This window comes from Chionomys nivalis, chromosome X (genome assembly GCF_950005125.1).
Source record: "Chionomys nivalis chromosome X, mChiNiv1.1, whole genome shotgun sequence".
Taxonomy (NCBI): Eukaryota; Metazoa; Chordata; class Mammalia; order Rodentia; family Cricetidae; genus Chionomys; species Chionomys nivalis.
Window position 1 is genome coordinate 27,323,322 of NC_080112.1, and position 16,647 is coordinate 27,339,968.

General features: G+C 40.8%; 1 protein-coding gene across 2 annotated transcripts in view; it reads right to left on the reverse strand.

Moving 5' to 3' along the window:
• Nucleotides 1-237: 237 nt before the first annotated feature.
• The window catches only part of Srpx (sushi repeat containing protein X-linked), an 86,521-nt gene continuing 70,111 nt past the window's right edge, over nucleotides 238-16,647 (reverse strand). For both annotated transcript variants that reach the window (XM_057759947.1, XM_057759948.1), the window contains 6 exons: nucleotides 13,529-13,655; nucleotides 10,638-10,759; nucleotides 9,854-10,033; nucleotides 7,829-7,962; nucleotides 5,518-5,639; nucleotides 238-778 (listed from right to left, as the gene is read on the reverse strand). In XM_057759947.1, coding sequence (XP_057615930.1) covers nucleotides 595-778; nucleotides 5,518-5,639; nucleotides 7,829-7,962; nucleotides 9,854-10,033; nucleotides 10,638-10,759; nucleotides 13,529-13,655 — 869 coding nt within the window. In that variant the 3' untranslated portion in view covers nucleotides 238-594. The remainder of the gene's footprint in view (nucleotides 779-5,517; nucleotides 5,640-7,828; nucleotides 7,963-9,853; nucleotides 10,034-10,637; nucleotides 10,760-13,528; nucleotides 13,656-16,647) is intronic.

Below are 16,647 nucleotides of genomic sequence, written 5' to 3' on the forward strand. Positions count from 1 at the left end.
ATGAAGCACGTACACTTGGTGCTTGATTTTTTTTTTTTTTTTTTTTTGGTTTTTCGAGACAGAGTTTCTCTGTGGTTTTGGAGCCTGTCCTGGAACTAGCTCTTGTAGACCAGGCTGGTCTCGAACTCACAGAGATTCACCTGCCTCTGCCTCCCAAGTGCTGGGATTAAAGGCGTGCGCCACCACCGCCCGGCCTTGATTTTTTTTTTAAAAAAAATGAATTTTAGTAAGTTTGCTTCAAATTATTTTATTAACAAAAGTCTTATATAAACAATAAAAGGAAAGAAAAGTATGCTTGACAATGAATAATACGCTGAGAGCATGTGTGTGATTGTAGTTTCTAATAACAGACTAAAGGGAGAGTTAGAAAGAGTAAATATATTCATATACTTTGAAACATTTCAAGGTTAAAAAAACATTGTGCCAATTTTTAAGGGCAAAGAAAGCACATAATAAAATAGACTTTAAAAATTACAAATGAAAATCTGTACATCACGGATATTTTTAAGGCCTTCCCAGGTAAAGGGCACTCACTATGTAAGGCACGGCACTACATAAAAAGAGATGAGGAACCACCAAGAATGTAATATCACATCAGGTATTGCAAGTCTGGCCCATCTCAGCTTGTAGGATCATCTCTTCTTTTCTCAAGGGGAAAGTGTCAATGAGGCTGAAGAGAGCCATGGGTGTCACTAGGGAGACATAGCGTTCTTTGTCCGTTCCATGCTTATCCACTAGCACCATGCTGAAGGAGTAGAGTGGGATTCGAAGCAACAGCCTGGAATAAATAAAAAGAAGACTTGGCTATGTTAAACCCTGACCTCCACGACTTCTAGGGAGCAACCAGATCCCTCTGGTAATATTTTTCAGAGAAATGCTTGATGCCTTGATGCCATGAAGGAATGAATCATTTTTAGGCCCTGCCACTCAAAGTATGGACCTGGGACCCATAACATCACATGAAAGAACTTGCTCATGTCTGCCCTTATACCTAACAAATTAGAATCTGTGTTATTAGTAATATCTCCAGATAATTGGTATTCAGAAGACAAGTTGAGAAATTCTGCTTTAGATTATTGGGGTCTGAAAGATCTCAGGCTAGCTATGGTCCTATAAACCAAAGTTGCTACACAGCATGTAGAACAAGGCTAGATTTGGGGAACAGTAATGTCAGCGCTATAACGGTGATTATTATCCAGCAAGAGTATTTGACCACTCAGGGGACATTTGCCCATGTCTAAACACACTTTTGGTTGTCCTAAGAAGGGAGTTAGTTACTACTGGCATCTAATTGATAAGTGTAAGGCATACTGCTATATTTAAACTACAATACAGGCCAGCTTTCTAAACAGGCAAATCCAGCCTCAAGTGTCCAAAGGGCCAAGGTTGAAGAAGGTACAATTGATTAAAGTGACATTCAAAAAATGATAGTGATGACTATTTCAGTAATTAAATTAGAACTGTCTGGGCTACACCCAGACATTCCTCCTTATTTGACTATAATTAGTACCACAAATAAGTTTTAAAAGTATTCTGGCATGGTTTCAAACGTGTGGTAGTTTTCCAACATATGGATTTCATCTATGTAGATGTTTTATATCAATACCAGCAAGTTGAAATGAGAAAGTCAAGAGAAAAGGAAGCAGCCAGCTGAGCCCAGTAAAATAACAAGGCCACCCAGTCTCCTCTCCTGCTTTTGTTCCAGATGAAATGAAATAGGCAGAACATACTCTGCCATATAAATTTAAAGTGAATTTCTCCCCTTATGAATGGTTCCAAATTTTTTTAATTCTATAAAAAAAAAGTAGTGAGATGGGTAGACCAGTCAGAGATAGGGGATGAATTAAAAGAAAACATAATAATATACATGCATGAAAATGCCTTAATGAAACCCATTCATTTTTATGCTAACTTGAAAAATTAATAAAGATATTATTGCATAAAATATAAACTGCACTTCTCAAAAAGCAGTTTCATGAAATAAGGAAATAATTAGTATTTTTCCCCGTGGAAAGCTGACTTGCTAATCCATATCTATTGACTAGAAATCCAAAGGAAGATGACTACACTAACTGCACCAGGCACTCCACAGTCGAAGTAGCTGAGGTAAGTTCAAGCACAAGACGTTTCCGGGAAACCAGAGCAGTGAGAAACTAAGCAGGGATGGAAGGAGAAAAGCGCCAAGTGATGCCACGGCTGGAGCCTCGAGAAAAGATAGCTGGAAGAAACACTGCTCCATGTGGTTTTAGAACAGTTCTGAGGCCCAAATGGTAACATCCCCGTGGCTATTACACACATTCTTCATGTGACTCTTGTACCTTGATTAACATAGAATATTAACAAAAAAGGGAGGGGGGACAACCGCCGTGGGAAAGGAGAAGTGGTCACATCAGCAAGAGCAACACAAGTGGGTCCCAGTGGAGCTGAGAGACCACAGACATCTCAGAGGTGGGTGGTAAAGTACCTCATGGATTGTGAGCTTGGTTTGAGGGTGAGGTTGGCAGCATTTCTGAACTACAAGATAACTATTATCAGATTGGAAGGAACTCTTCCTGGCTCACCTTCCAGGGTGAAAATACTTGAAATAACTATTTTTCAAGTCTGAAAATAATATGATTATTAAGGTGATGTCCTTTTTGGTTCCTGTCTACTCTGTTCTTCATTTAACAGTTTAAATTACACCAAGAATTTATTATTGTTGTGTATGCATTTATCATGTATGTGTGTATCTGTGTCTACCACCTATTATCCTAAGAAAGTAATTTTAAAAACTGCAACAAATTTTATTTTTATGTATGAACATGTTTGTGATATATATGTGTCTGTGTTTGTGCTTGCATGTGTGTATACTATATACCATATATGTGCAGGTACATGTACAGATGTGTGGATGTGGCCGTGGTAGCCCAAGGTTGGCATCAGGAGACTGACTCAATGGCTCTCCATCTTATTCCTCCAACTGGGAGCTCTCAATTGAACTCAGAGCTCACTGACAAGGTGAATCTAGATAGCCAGCTTGCTCCAGAGATCCCTGTCTCTGTCTTCTATGGCTAGAGTTACAAACAGGCCCATCATGCCATCTTAGATTTTACTTATGTTTTGAGGCTCTGATCTTGTCTTCACGTTTATGAGGCAAGCACTTTATCCATTGAACCATCTCTTTGGCCCCCTGCAACAAGTTTTGTTTAAGTAATTGATAAACGGTATGATAGAAAGGTGGGGTTTTTGTTGTTTTTTCTATATAGACCTAAGCTAGAATCATCTGGAAAGAGGTAACCTCAACTGAGAAAATGTATCCACTATATTGGCCTGTAGATAAGCCAGTGGGGCATTGGTTCCTGTCAGCTCTGTCCTTCATCTTTTAAACAGTTTAAAATTACATCAAAATTTTATTGTTGTTGTATATTTATCACTTATGTGTACCTGTGTCTGCCATCTATCTATTTTCTTGATTTATGTGGGAGGGCCCAGACCATTGGGGTGGTATCACCTCTGGACAGGTGGTCCTGCATGGTATAAAAGTGCAAGCTGAGCAAGCCATGGAGAGCAAGTCAATAATCAGTGTTCTCCTACAGCCTCTGCTTCACTTCCTGTCTCCAGCTTTCCTCTTGCCAAATGATGGTAGATTGTGTTAAAGTGACATAAAGCTAACCAGAGCATCTCTGTGGTGCAACTCTTATTTGAACACCTTTGGTAGAATTCACCAAATGCCATTTCATTGTCTTCAGAAAATAATAAACCACCATATTTCACAACCTCTTTTGAAGGTCAAGTGCAATTCTGTTGATGGAGGAGTTACTTTCATTTAATAAAGAAACTGCCTTGGCCCATTTATAGGCCAGCCCTTAGGTAGGTGGAGTAAACAGACAGGATGCTGGGAGAAAGAAGCCGAGTCAGGCAGTCGCCATGATTCTCCCATTCCAGACAGACACAGGTTAAGATCTTTTCTGGTAAGCCAGCTCGTGGTGTTACATAAAATATTAAAAATGGGTTAGATCAATATATAAGAGCTAGCCAATAAGAGGCTAAAACTAATGGGCCAGACAATGATTTAAAAAATACAGTTTCCTTTTAATTATTTTGGGTAAAGCCATGTGGACAGCCGGATGCCGGGGACACAGCCCCGCCGCTCCATATTACAACAGAGGTTGGGCGCCAGTCTGTTGAAGTGGGAGCAGCGGGGCTGCGTCCCAGAACCTGGCCGCCCGCATGGCTAGCTTATGGCCTGAAATAATTACACAGAAACTGTATTTTTTTTAACACAGCCTGGCCCATGAGGATTTTAGGGCATTTGGAGGTCTCTCCTCAAAAAGGATTATGAAACCCTGGTCTCTTTGTCTTTTTATCTCCTGGCCATTGATATAAGTAACTTACATGACCATGTGTTCCCTTCATGAGAGGTGACCTTCACTAGAGACTCAAAGCAATAGAGTTCCCCCATCTCTGATTGTAGCCACTAGAATTATGAACAAAAGAAACAACTGTAGGAGTTGCTTGCCTCTGGTATTTTGATGTAACAACAAGAACCTTACTAATACTGTTATTTACTTTTATATTCTTTCTTCCTCATTTTCAGAAAACTGAAAGGATATGTGTGCTTCAAAAGTTAATGTAAAAGATGGTAAAGCAATCTGAGACTCCAAAAGACAAGGAGACTTCTGGGACCTTGAGAACAGAGACTGGCTCTGTCCCCTGCAGTATACCAAAGATAAAAGCTAGACAAGAAAGGAAAATTTTAAGAAGTGTTAGTTTAGCCAGGCGCCTTTAATCCCAGCACTAGGGAGACAGAGGCAGGTGGATCTCTGTGAGTTCGAGGCCAGCCTGGTCTATAAGAGCTAGTTCTAGGACAAGAACCAAAACTACGGAGAAACCCTGTCTCAAAGAACCAAAAATAAATAAATAAATAAATGAATAAATAAAAATAAATAAAAAGAAGTGTTAGTTTATCCTCATTACCCATCTCAAGGTGGCCAAGAGATACAAGAAAAAATGTAGGTTATTCTGAAATTGTCTTTTAGCTGCTAAATATGGCTTTAATACATTACTCAAGGTCTAACTATTAGGGATCTAGCTTTATAAGCATGACAAAAAGGAGATACAATTGTTGAAACAGAGATATGGACAAGTGCTCGGGAAAGATGGGGGGTGGGGGGAGATCAAGCCTAAAAGGGCTAATTAGTATCTATCCTAATATGGGCAAGAACTGCTGCTTATGTCATTTTGTTTTCAAATCATCCTCTCCTTTTAACGGGGGGGGAGGGGGAGAATATGCTTGGTTGGAAGGGAAAGAAAACACAGCAATTTTCCACTGTATAATTCAGTTGAACATGCAGAAACACGTCAATTAGCATGATTATAATACTCCCAGAATAAAAGTAATTAAACACTGAAGGTTGCCTGAATTAAATACTAAATAGAAAAAAAAAATCAGAGAACCTGACCGGGTACAAGAGCATCCATGGTGAGATCCAAGTGTATTCACAGGGAATGAAATTTAAGGAGAGAACAGCTCCTTACCTGAGCTGCAGAGCTAGAGCTGGAGGCATAATCTTTGCTCTGATCCTGCCGATGAGGGTCGGGAACACTCCTACCAGCTCCACCACTGTGACATGTCGAAGATCCAGGCCACACTGTGCTTGCTGGGGGTAGAAGCAACAGAGCAGGTGTGAGTATAACTAAGGAACTGCAGACTGGCACCCCAGCAATGGTCTTGTGGGTGCTTCTTTGCCCATTCCAAATTGTTCTGAAAACAGTTGAAAAACTAAGTCTAATCTGATGCCTAGAAAATCTAAGTATCTTCCTAGTGGAATTATGCAAAACAGCCAGGCAATGGGATTTTGGAATCCTAAACACAATGGTTACTCTAAGGTACTTCTAGACATGGTGAGACTTTGCATGATTCAAATTTCCTAAAACTCATCCAAGACACTACCCCTATCCCCACCCTGAAGTTTCTAATCTCATTCTTATAAGGAATTAAGATTTTTCAGAGTTTCCCTTTCTTTACTAATTACCCGTCCTCCACACACTCCTGCCCTATGTTCCCCATACCCAAACCCCAAGGAAACAAGGAGAAACTTGTAGAGGATGTGGCTCGGTCAACTACATGTTAGGAGGTCTCACAAGGAGCAGCAGTGACAATCAAAATCATAAAAACTTAACAGAAGATAAATAAGATGAATCTGATTGAATGGGAAAAGTAATTTTTAAATCCAGAACTTTTTCAACAATACTATATGAAGCAATACAATTATTACTAAGTCAACCACATCCTGGAAGGTAAATGTGAAAGTGTTGGTAAGAAGAAAAATATAAGAATATCTAGATCCAAAATGCCATAGCCAACTAGCTAATCAGGAGTTTACCTGGGGGCTGGGGAAACGCAAATGGGCTAAGGTTGAGGGCTAGCAATAGGCCAAATTTGGTCATGAGCCAAGGTTTACCGATATAGAAGGCGAGTTTATGGGTTTATTCATTTTTTTCAGAGATAAGGGCTCAAGGCATGTGTGGTCATGCCATGTTGCTATGCCAAGGACCATAAAACCAGGTAAGTATATACATTTGCATTTTATGAGGAGCAAGGAGGTTGTGCTGGCTAGTTTTATGTCAACTCGACAAAAAGCTAAAGTCATCTGAGAGTAGGAAACCTCAATTATGGAAATTCTTTCATAAGAGTGAACTGTATGCAAGCCTGTAGTTTTCTTAATTCGTGACTGATGGGGGAGGGCCCAGCTTATTGTGAGTGGTGCCCTTCTTGGGCTGGTGGTCTAGGCTGTATAAGAAAGTAGGCTGAGCAAGTCATGGGGAGGAAGTTAGTAAGCAGCACCCCTCCCTGACTTTTGCATCAGCTCCTACCTCCAGGCTCCTGTCCTGCTTGAGTTCCTGCCTGACTTCCCTCAGTGATGGACTATGAATGTGAAACTGTAAGCCAAATAAACCATTCCTTTCTAAGTTGCTTTTTGTCATGGTGTTTCAACATAGCCATAGTAACCCTAATTAAGACAGAGGTAGGTATACAATAGCAGGTAGGGTGAGAGGGATTTATGATACAGATTTAGTGAATTTGGTTCTTATCAAGGTAACCCAAACATTTCATGTGGCTCTTCACAGTTCGTGGGTGACCTGTTCAGATGGTAAAAAAAAATAGTGGAAGAAATATTCACTAGTCATTGTATTTACGCTGACGTGGGTAGTAAACTGCTGCCTTCCATTAAACCAAGATCGTTCTAACAGGAATTAATGAACGAGAGATCCTAGAAAGAAAGTGCAGCAGATCCTGCTTCCTTAGCATTCGGTGGAATTGACCAACTTCAAGACAAAAACAGGCAACTTCTAGTAAGATCCTTGCAGTTTCTACCCTCCCCCAACATGTTGAGTGTCTCATTGAGTAACAGCAAAATTCACTTTCATTAGAGTAGGGGACATTCCCAGGGAGGGATATGGCACCTAGAGGCTCTCGGATGCTTTTTATCTCCTTAGCCAGTCTATCGGGAAGATAACTGATCGATCACCTCCCGTCTATGAATGTGCTGGACAGGATCAGCAAAGCCAATTGTTCTTGGGCTGGGCCTGGACAGCATGTCAATTAAGCTTATTAGCAAAGACAGACAAACCTCGATGGTTGGAGAATGATTGGGTTAACTCTGGGGAGTCAATGTTAATAAGGTTATACACCAGCACCAGAAATGAATGACTGTCTTTAAAGTGCTGGTCCCTTAAACTCGCTCTAAATGGATTAGGCATTGAGTCTGGCCTTTGCTTTTAGCGAACTGCCCGTCTTCTTCCTGTTAGAGGTCTCCCTCCCATCTTAGGTTTGCCAAGGCCTCACCTGCAGCATCCCCAACTGCAGTCTGTAGAGGAGATTTCGAGCTGTAGGTGTGGACACAATGAGAAGTCTCCTTTTCTCGTAAAACTGATCCAGGAGTGCCGCTGCTGTTCTGACACCGACATTGACATTCATCGCTGTAATCAGAAATGGTCACATAAGTTCACCCTGTAAATTCTGGCTAAGCTTAGCCAGGCACATACAAAACCCTAAGTAGACCCTGAGATGAGAATTCAAATTTAAGCAGTTGATTTCAGAAGTGAGTTCCTGAAACACCAGTAACAGACGAGGCGCCCTAGGTTTCTCTTGTTGCTGTAACACATCAAATTAAACTCAGTGGCTTAGTCTAACATAAATTCATCGTTCTTTTGATATGGCCACGGAGAACATGAGCCAAGTTTAATTATAATTCTTCCATGGAAACTGATCAATGAAAAACAGCCCTAAATGATTGGCTCAGTACACATAGCAGCAAACAGTCTGGCTCTGAAAAGGAAATTACAAAAGAAAAATAAGAACACACTAGGTAGGTTTTATGAACTTGGTGCTAATATTTCAAACAAGGTTAGCTTTAAAATCATTGTTCATTGCAATTTTCATCCAGTCAACTACATTGAGTGATAGTTATGGGTCAACATCTGGGCTATTGCTCTGAATGAGAGGCAGTTATTATCTCTAACATTGCCTTTAGGGCTCACAGTCTAGGACAGTTTGGGTCAATATAAATAGAGTTTACATAAGTGTACAATTTAAATTTTTCTAATAGCTTCATTAGAAATGTACAAATAAATATATGACAAGAGCTTTATATGTCAACTCAATATATTCAAATATTTCAACATGCCATCAATACAAAAAAGTAGGGGTGCTTTATATTCTTTATTGTGCTAAGACTTTTAAATCAGTGTGTATTTTACACTGACCACATACCTGAATTTGGACTTATTTCAAGTGCTTCATGCCCATATACTGCTAGCAGCTAGATAGATTTATGAGATTATTTGATAATATACTCCAGGCCTCAATGTCACAAAAATGGGCATTATGTACTTATCTGAGGAGTCTGAGACTTTTCTGTCTTAATATATTAAATAGAAGAGCTTCATCCACCTGCTATGAATGATGGAGTTAAAGGAGGGGAAAAGGACGAGGTACCCGGGATTGATTTCACACTCTCAGCCCAATCGCTGTTCATCAGTGTGCATGCCTTTAATCCCAGCACTCGAGAGGCAGAGGCAGGCGGACCTCAGTGACTCTGAGGCCAGTTTGGTTTACAGAGCTAGTTCCAGGACAGCTCGAGCTGTTACACAGAGAAACCTTGTCTCTGGGGGAAAAACAAACAAACAAAAAAACACTGGTACATTTTGAAGGCTTACCATGTACCAGGAGCTGTTCTATTACAGCATTCAGTAGATGATCGCATTAGAGGTATGATTTTCCTCATTTTACACAGGAGGAAGGATTTCTTTTTTTTTTTTTTTGGTTTTTCGAGACAGGGTTTCTCTGTGGTTTTGGAGCCTGTCCCGGAACTAGCTCTTGTAGACCAGGCTGGTCTCGAACTCACAGAGATCCGCCTGCCTCTGCCTCCCGAGTGCTGGGATTAAAGGCGTGCGCCACCACCGCACGGCAGGAGGAAGGATTTCAAATGCCCAAGATAATATATATGGCATTCAAGCCAATGATGTAACGCAGGAATTATACTGTCTAAACACAGCTAGCATTGAAAACTCGACCCTCCAGTTGTAAAGTAAGTAAACAGTCTATTGGCTTAATGTCACTAAGGGCTGGCCCTGAGTTCTAGCCTCCGGGTTATTTCTTGGAAGATGTGAAGCGGGGAACCAGAGAACAGACAAAAAGCAAGATAAGGAGGCAGGTGAGACGAGCTGCAGCATGGGCTTTTCACCTGCTCAGATGAGCAGAGCTGACACTGAACTTTAGAACGTGCAGGAAATGAAGCTGCTTTTTCCTGCTCTGGAATCAGGGGACATCAGATTCTCATACTAGCTGGAACAAGAACTGCACGCATACCTGCACAGCTGGGCTCCGTGCCAGACCAAGCCAGATTGGATTGGCATACCCGGGCAGGACTACCCTGAAGTTCATAGCCACCAATACAGGAGAATTCACAGGTAGCTCCGTAGTTGTCACCATCACTGGAACACTTCATGTAACCATTGTCTGGGGCATTGAGTTTGCCACAGCGTCTGACTGTAGGGGACACAAACCCAGAATTGCCTTAGTCCTGAGCCCTCCTTCGATAAAGGAACCAGAGAAAGTGAGATTTGTCATGACGTTATGCAACTAGTGAAATGAGTGAGAGGCAAGGAAGACTATTACCTAATGCCCCATAATGGTCAACGCCCATACCAATGGTAAATATTCTTGAGATAGATAGTGGCATTAGCCACCTCGTGTTACACACGAGGAGCATGAGCCCTGAACAGTAAATGATACTACCTGTCCAAATCTTGAAACATAAAGTTTTCAAAAATGATTTACTCACACAGACAAAAAGAGGGGACTCCTAAGCACTCTGGTTATTTATCACAGGTACTGGAGGTATCAGCTCAGAGACAGAAACATTACTAAGTGGTAGTCTTCTTGGACAGACAGCGGTGTGCTCCTGTGAAGCTAGTCCTGTATCCTACATAACCCACCCATCCTGGCATTGGCGGTAAGATGAAATACTTCCATCAGCATCACCAAAACCTAAGGCAAAGCTGGCAGTAGCTGTGCTACAGGGGCATTCAGAACAGTCTGGCTTGGGGACCTGGCCCCTTCCTTTGACAGTCACAGGAAGCAACGGTCTCACCTCTTACTTTCACTCGGAACTTGCAGGTGCCCTTGTTCTCAGCTCTGTCATGGACTGTGTATTCAATCTTGTGGTCCCCTTCTGGAAAATTCGAGCCTGGAGGGAGGCCTTTTAGAATAACACTTAAGGAAGAAAGCAGAAATACCCAGGATTATGCTTGTGTACCTAAATAACAGCTGTTGAGTCTGGAGTCTGCTTCACAGGAGCAATTGGATCTCAGCTAAGGGCAGATTCATGGTTTTGTTCCTTTGTTTGCTTGTTGCTGAAGGATAGAACGGGGTTTGGGGGCTAAGCCTTCATGTCTTCCTTGCTGGGCAGAAAACACAATACTTTATGAGAAAAATTCTTTCAGAGTACAGTTTAGTTGGCCATTTGGCAATTTAAGTCTGCAATAGGTACTAGAATGTTCTTTGCTTTTTCCATCTGGGTCAGTGAAGACCTTTCTGAGCAAATGGTAAATTCTCTGTGAATCCTTGACTCTCCTAATACTTTGTTAGTAAAAGCAAAGTTTTATTGTCTACCTTATATAAATCTTGCATGTATCAGGTATGATTTATTATCTATGATTTAATTTAATACTCATAGAATTTCTATTAGGCACGTAAAATTCTCCATTTTGCAGGAAAGGAAACTACGGTGACAAAAGGCTAAGGAACTTGACCAAGATTGGACAACACATGGCGACTATAGCATCTATCTTCTTAGCTATTTGAGAGCAATGTCAGTTGGTATAACACAATCAACTGACAACTTCTGCTTAGTTTTCAATGTATAGAAAACTCACCTATTTCCTGTGGCCCCTAGGAGTGGTGATATTTGATGATAATAGCCATATGGAATAATCATTGTCACCACTGAGAAAAGCTTTACACATAGGTGGGACACACTTATAAGGCAAGTGAACTGAGAAGTCTTGAGAAAGTATTAGAAATCCCACCACTCAGAGGTGTCACTTTTGAATTTAGATCCCTTAAGATCTTAAGATCCTTAGATAGCAAATGTAAATTCAGATAATCTTTCAAGTAGGAGTGATTACTAATCTCTCTGAGACTATTTCATCATGAAAATAACAGGCATCATCAATGGGACTCAAAAGAAACACCTATGTCAGAACTTTTAGAGAAAAGAGGTCCCATGGTGACCTGATATTTTACATTTTGAATTTGTTGTACAAGACTTCAACTGTTGTAGAAAGCTAAGAACTGATTATATGCCAGGAACTGAGTCAGGCATTGTACAAGACTGTAGTAATAAGTTAAGGACAAAGAGTGCCCAACCCCCAATTATGCTAATTCTGAAGTGATTTTTAAATTTTTTTATGTATGCACGTATGCATATAGTATAGACTATATAGACTACTACAGTATATATAGTATAATGTGTACACATTTCATGTGTGTATAGTTAGTTGCTTTTTTCATATGATTTATTTTTAAACTCAATTCCATAAAGTTTCCCCTAGGGATTTTATGATCTTTATATATAGCAAGACAAAATGTTTTTAATGATCAAACTTCATCTTTGAGAAATTAGAATTGAAAAAACTAATCTTGTTGTTTAAAGAAGAAGATATGATGGGGGTTATTAGAACGTGGAAATAAAATATCCTGCTATGAATAAGAGACAATATCTCTTATTAGTGAATGTTACATTATTGCTAACAATTGTGCACAAAAAGGTCTGTCTTGAGCCCTGTAGGATTGGCAAGATTCTAGAAACTATGCTCCTGCTTAATGGCCCCAATGACATAAGCATCCTATTGTCCATGTATGGAATTTCTCCCAGGAGGTCTAACTGAGTCACAAACTTTAATGTATAGATGAGCATACTGACATCATACAGTAGGGGTCTCCAGAGACATACTGTCAGGGTACGTGTCCAAGTAGTACATTAGAACAACATGTGACTGACCTTCACTAATCGTGACTACCCATTGCTTAGCTGGACATCAATTATGAATGTTGTGGGCCAGGAAAGATGGCTTGAGGCAGGAATGAGGTCAGAGGACAGCTTCACTTGGATCACAAGCTTTTCTAAGTGTTTGATGTGATCAAAAGTTTAAAAGCAAGAATGAAAAGTTTGGAAGCAGGAACAGGCAACAGACAAGAAATAGAAAAGTTCTGCATCAAACTGTAACCACAAAATAACAAGGGGCACAAGATTTGGCTTAGCATGGGAGACACAGAAGTCTTCCAAATGGATATGAGGGCTTAGGAAGGCATGGGGACATGAGAAGGAGCCCTTTCTATAACCAATGGGAGTGAGTAGATCCCTGAATTAACCACAGCCTTCTTGCCCCTTTATTCCCCCTCTTTCTTACTTCCCTCTACCCTCTTACTTTTCTTCCTGTCTTCCACCAAAAAATATTAACTGAGTGCTAACTATGTGCCAGGTACAGTTCTTGCCCTTGGCACTAAGGTTCGGAATGTATTGTAGTAAAGACAGATAATAAAAAACTCTAAATGCTATATAGTTTATGCTTTTATTTACAAATGAATTATATAGCATGTTAGATGGTAACCAGAGTGACAAGATCTGAAATGTAATAAATAGAGAAGCATAGATAGACTCCACTTTGGGTAGGGGATGTCTCACATTTAGAAAATGGCAGAACATTTCCTAAGAGACAACATAGACTGGTCATATAGTTCAACACTCATGCTTACCTATAATGTACAAGGCTTTTAGGAAAGAGAGAGAGAGAGGAGGGAGAGAGAGACAGAGAGAGAGAGAGACAGAGAGACAGAGACAGAAAGAGAGACAGAGAGAGAGAGGAGAGAGAGGGAGGGAGGGAGAAAGAGAGGAGAGAGAGAGAGAGACAGAGACAGAGACAGAGAGACAGAGAGAGAGAGAGCATTCCAGCTGCCAAGTGTCATGGTCAATCAACTTACTCAGTAAGAATGCCATCTGCTGTATCTCTTCCCTCTGGAGTTTCCCAGGACACTCGGACTGTCAGCTTATTTGGTTCAGCAATACGTTCTTTTACACTTGGGCACTTGATTCTTGGAGGTTCCATATCTTGAAAACATAAAGGAATCAAGAAATAATTTGTTGAAGTGGTGGTCAACACTCAAAAGTCTGACAAACCAAGACTTCTAGACACTGGCCATTTCCAAAGAGATCCCTCACTCTGTATTTCTCTCTCTTTCCACCCTGTCCTTTCTCTCTTGCTGAGTTTTAAAGGCCTTTTAGGACTCACCCACACAAAAACAGACCTGCCATTCTCTCCCATCGATACATGTGCTGGGTGTATATGTCCTAACTCTGCACACTGACTTGGCACCAGCACAGTTACTCAACTAAAGCCAGAAGTCATTCAGTTTTAGTGAGCCTGCCCTGATTTAAAGACAGTGTTGTGGTATACTGAGCAGAGGTACGAACACTATCACCTACTTTGATTCAACTCAATGCAACAAAAGTTTTAGGAGTGCCAACCTTATCCAAGGGGTCATTTTAAATGCTGGCATTTGAGGTGAAAGTTATTTTGATGCTAAAAATTTATCAGCGTTCACAGTGTATTGGGGTGCTTATTTCGCCAAAATGTACATCTATCAGGAGGCAGAGAACAGCACTGTTCTGGATAAGGCAAACTTGAATGTTATGGCCGTGTAATGGAGACACCTCTCCCAGTTTATATATGTCCACACTGAGACTCACAGGGTTTATGTGCCTTATTTAAGTTACTCTACCCACCCACTATCAAGATGGGTTGATAATGAGGGCTGGAAAAAAATGAGGTGTTAATTCTACATTGGGTTTTGTTGCCTGTAATCAAAGCTGAAGTGCAGGCACAAGGGGAAATTTGGAGGTTTACCAGTTCTCCTGATGTCAAGCAGGTAGAGAATGTGTTCAAAGACAGCACATGGCAGCCCGCTTTGCATCGTTTTACAAACCAGCCAGTAATAACCTAAATGCTATTACAACTTAGGTGAAAACTTAGTGTCCTCTCTGCTACTGAATCACATCTCTCAGAAACTGGATGCATCAAGTAAATCCCTTCACACACTTTCCCCTGCATCTTACAAAGATTCCTCATTTTATGTAGTATAAGAAATAATGAATACTGAATGTTTTTTCAAACAGATTTACCTTTATGTATCCAAATTTGCTTCCCTTCTAGGTCATGCTTCAATAGACTGTGAGTTTGCAGCCTTATTACACAGATCTTAAGCTGAAAAACTATCATATTTCACTGAACATAAGTCATGATAAACTATAAGATGCATCCCAGCTCCAGTGACATTAAAATATAAAAGCTATGCCTTAAGAATAAATAATGTGGGGCTGGAGAGATGGCTCAGTGGTTAAGAGCATTGCCTGCTTTTCCAAAGGTCCTGAGTTCAATTCCCAGCAACCACATGGTGGCTCACAACCATCTGTAATGAGGTCTGGTGCCCTCTTCTGGCCTGCAGACATACACACAGACAGAATATTGTATACATAATAAATAAATATTTAAAAAAAAAAGAATAAATAATGTGTATGTGTCACAATGATATGGAATACAGTTAAATCTATCTGAAGTATCCATTTGTGACTCACTGAATTCTTAAAAATAATCTTTTTTATTACTATGCTAAGTAATAGAAGACATGCTTCAGGTGAGCATGTCAACGCTTTGGTTGAATCAGGCAAGTGTTGAATGTCTACTGTCCACTCGTCAAAGAGAGTCAGCAACTGCTTTCTAGAAAATATGTTTACATAGAAGGTAAAGCAAAAGAAGAGAGTTTGAGGATGGTGATTAGGTGGAAGTCCCATCTCTCTCTCCCCAGACCCTGCCCCCCCCAGAAAGCCCTCCCCTCAGAAAGTCCGCCATTGGCAGCTCCTCTCCCAGAGATACCAGGGACCACACCTACCAGCTATTTCAAACCCTGCTCACAAGTCTGCTACGTGTGCCCTCATGTTCTGTCCCCTGCCTTCCTGAGGGCCACCCAGGAGTGCTCTGCTTTGCATTGCCCTGTTTATTAAATCTAGATTTATTAATTCTGTCTGATTTGGCTTATTACACAGTGGTGGAGGAATCCAGCAACCGAGGATCCAATACTTAACAGATGAGTTACTGATTTCTACATAAAATTACACTATTTCTGAGTGAAGAGAGATTCTTAGTCTCTGCATCAGGTAAACTAAATGTGGATGATACACTCTCTGCTTTCCTGTGTCAACTAGGTGAGCTGACAGTGCAAGCTCACTCCCCAGTAGGTGATCCTGGAGGGGTGGGGGGAGAGTTTCAGAGCTTCCCAAAGACAGCTTGAGTCTACCTAACAATGACCAGTAAAAAGTGGCCTAGTTGTTCAGAAGGAGGGCTTCTCTAAACATGAAACAAATATAAGTCATACCATATAAGGAGCAATATTTTCTGAACGTTACTATAGAGACATAATTACTAATCCCCTTGAAGTCCAAATGACTGCAATGTCAGTTATTGTGTGGAAATCCTGAAGCCTCTGTGAGACTCCTATTCTGTGTTTTCTGTCCCATTCGCTGGAGATGTTTGACAAATCATGTCTCTTCTCTATATTCCACTTTCATTTCTGAGTAGAAAATGCAATAATCAGAAATATTGTGCTGGCCAACGTTGGCAGCAAATCTATTTACCAAGGAATCTTGAATATGTGTGTGAAACAAGAGTCATGGGGACAATGCCTTGGTCAACAACTAACAATAAACTGAAAGATCCTCTGTCAGTTTCAAACCTAGGCGGCTATTGTGGCAGAGTCTGGCACCTTCAGATTTCCCTAGCTTGGGGGCAATTGTCATGTAAAGCAATTCAAAGGGCTTTAGATCACAGTGGGTGGTAAGAAAAGAGGGGAGGGAGAAGAAGAAGGAAAGATGGAGATCCAGTCAGAGTCTAGTCAATATAGCCTTCCTGAGTCTAATTGTTTTATATGTGCAGGAGGCTCATCTTGGATCCTGCAGGCCATTAATCATTATCACCTGAGCCATAATGGATCGCAAAGAGCAGCCATCCCCATAGAATGCTGCCCAAATTTCCGACCGACAGTATCTC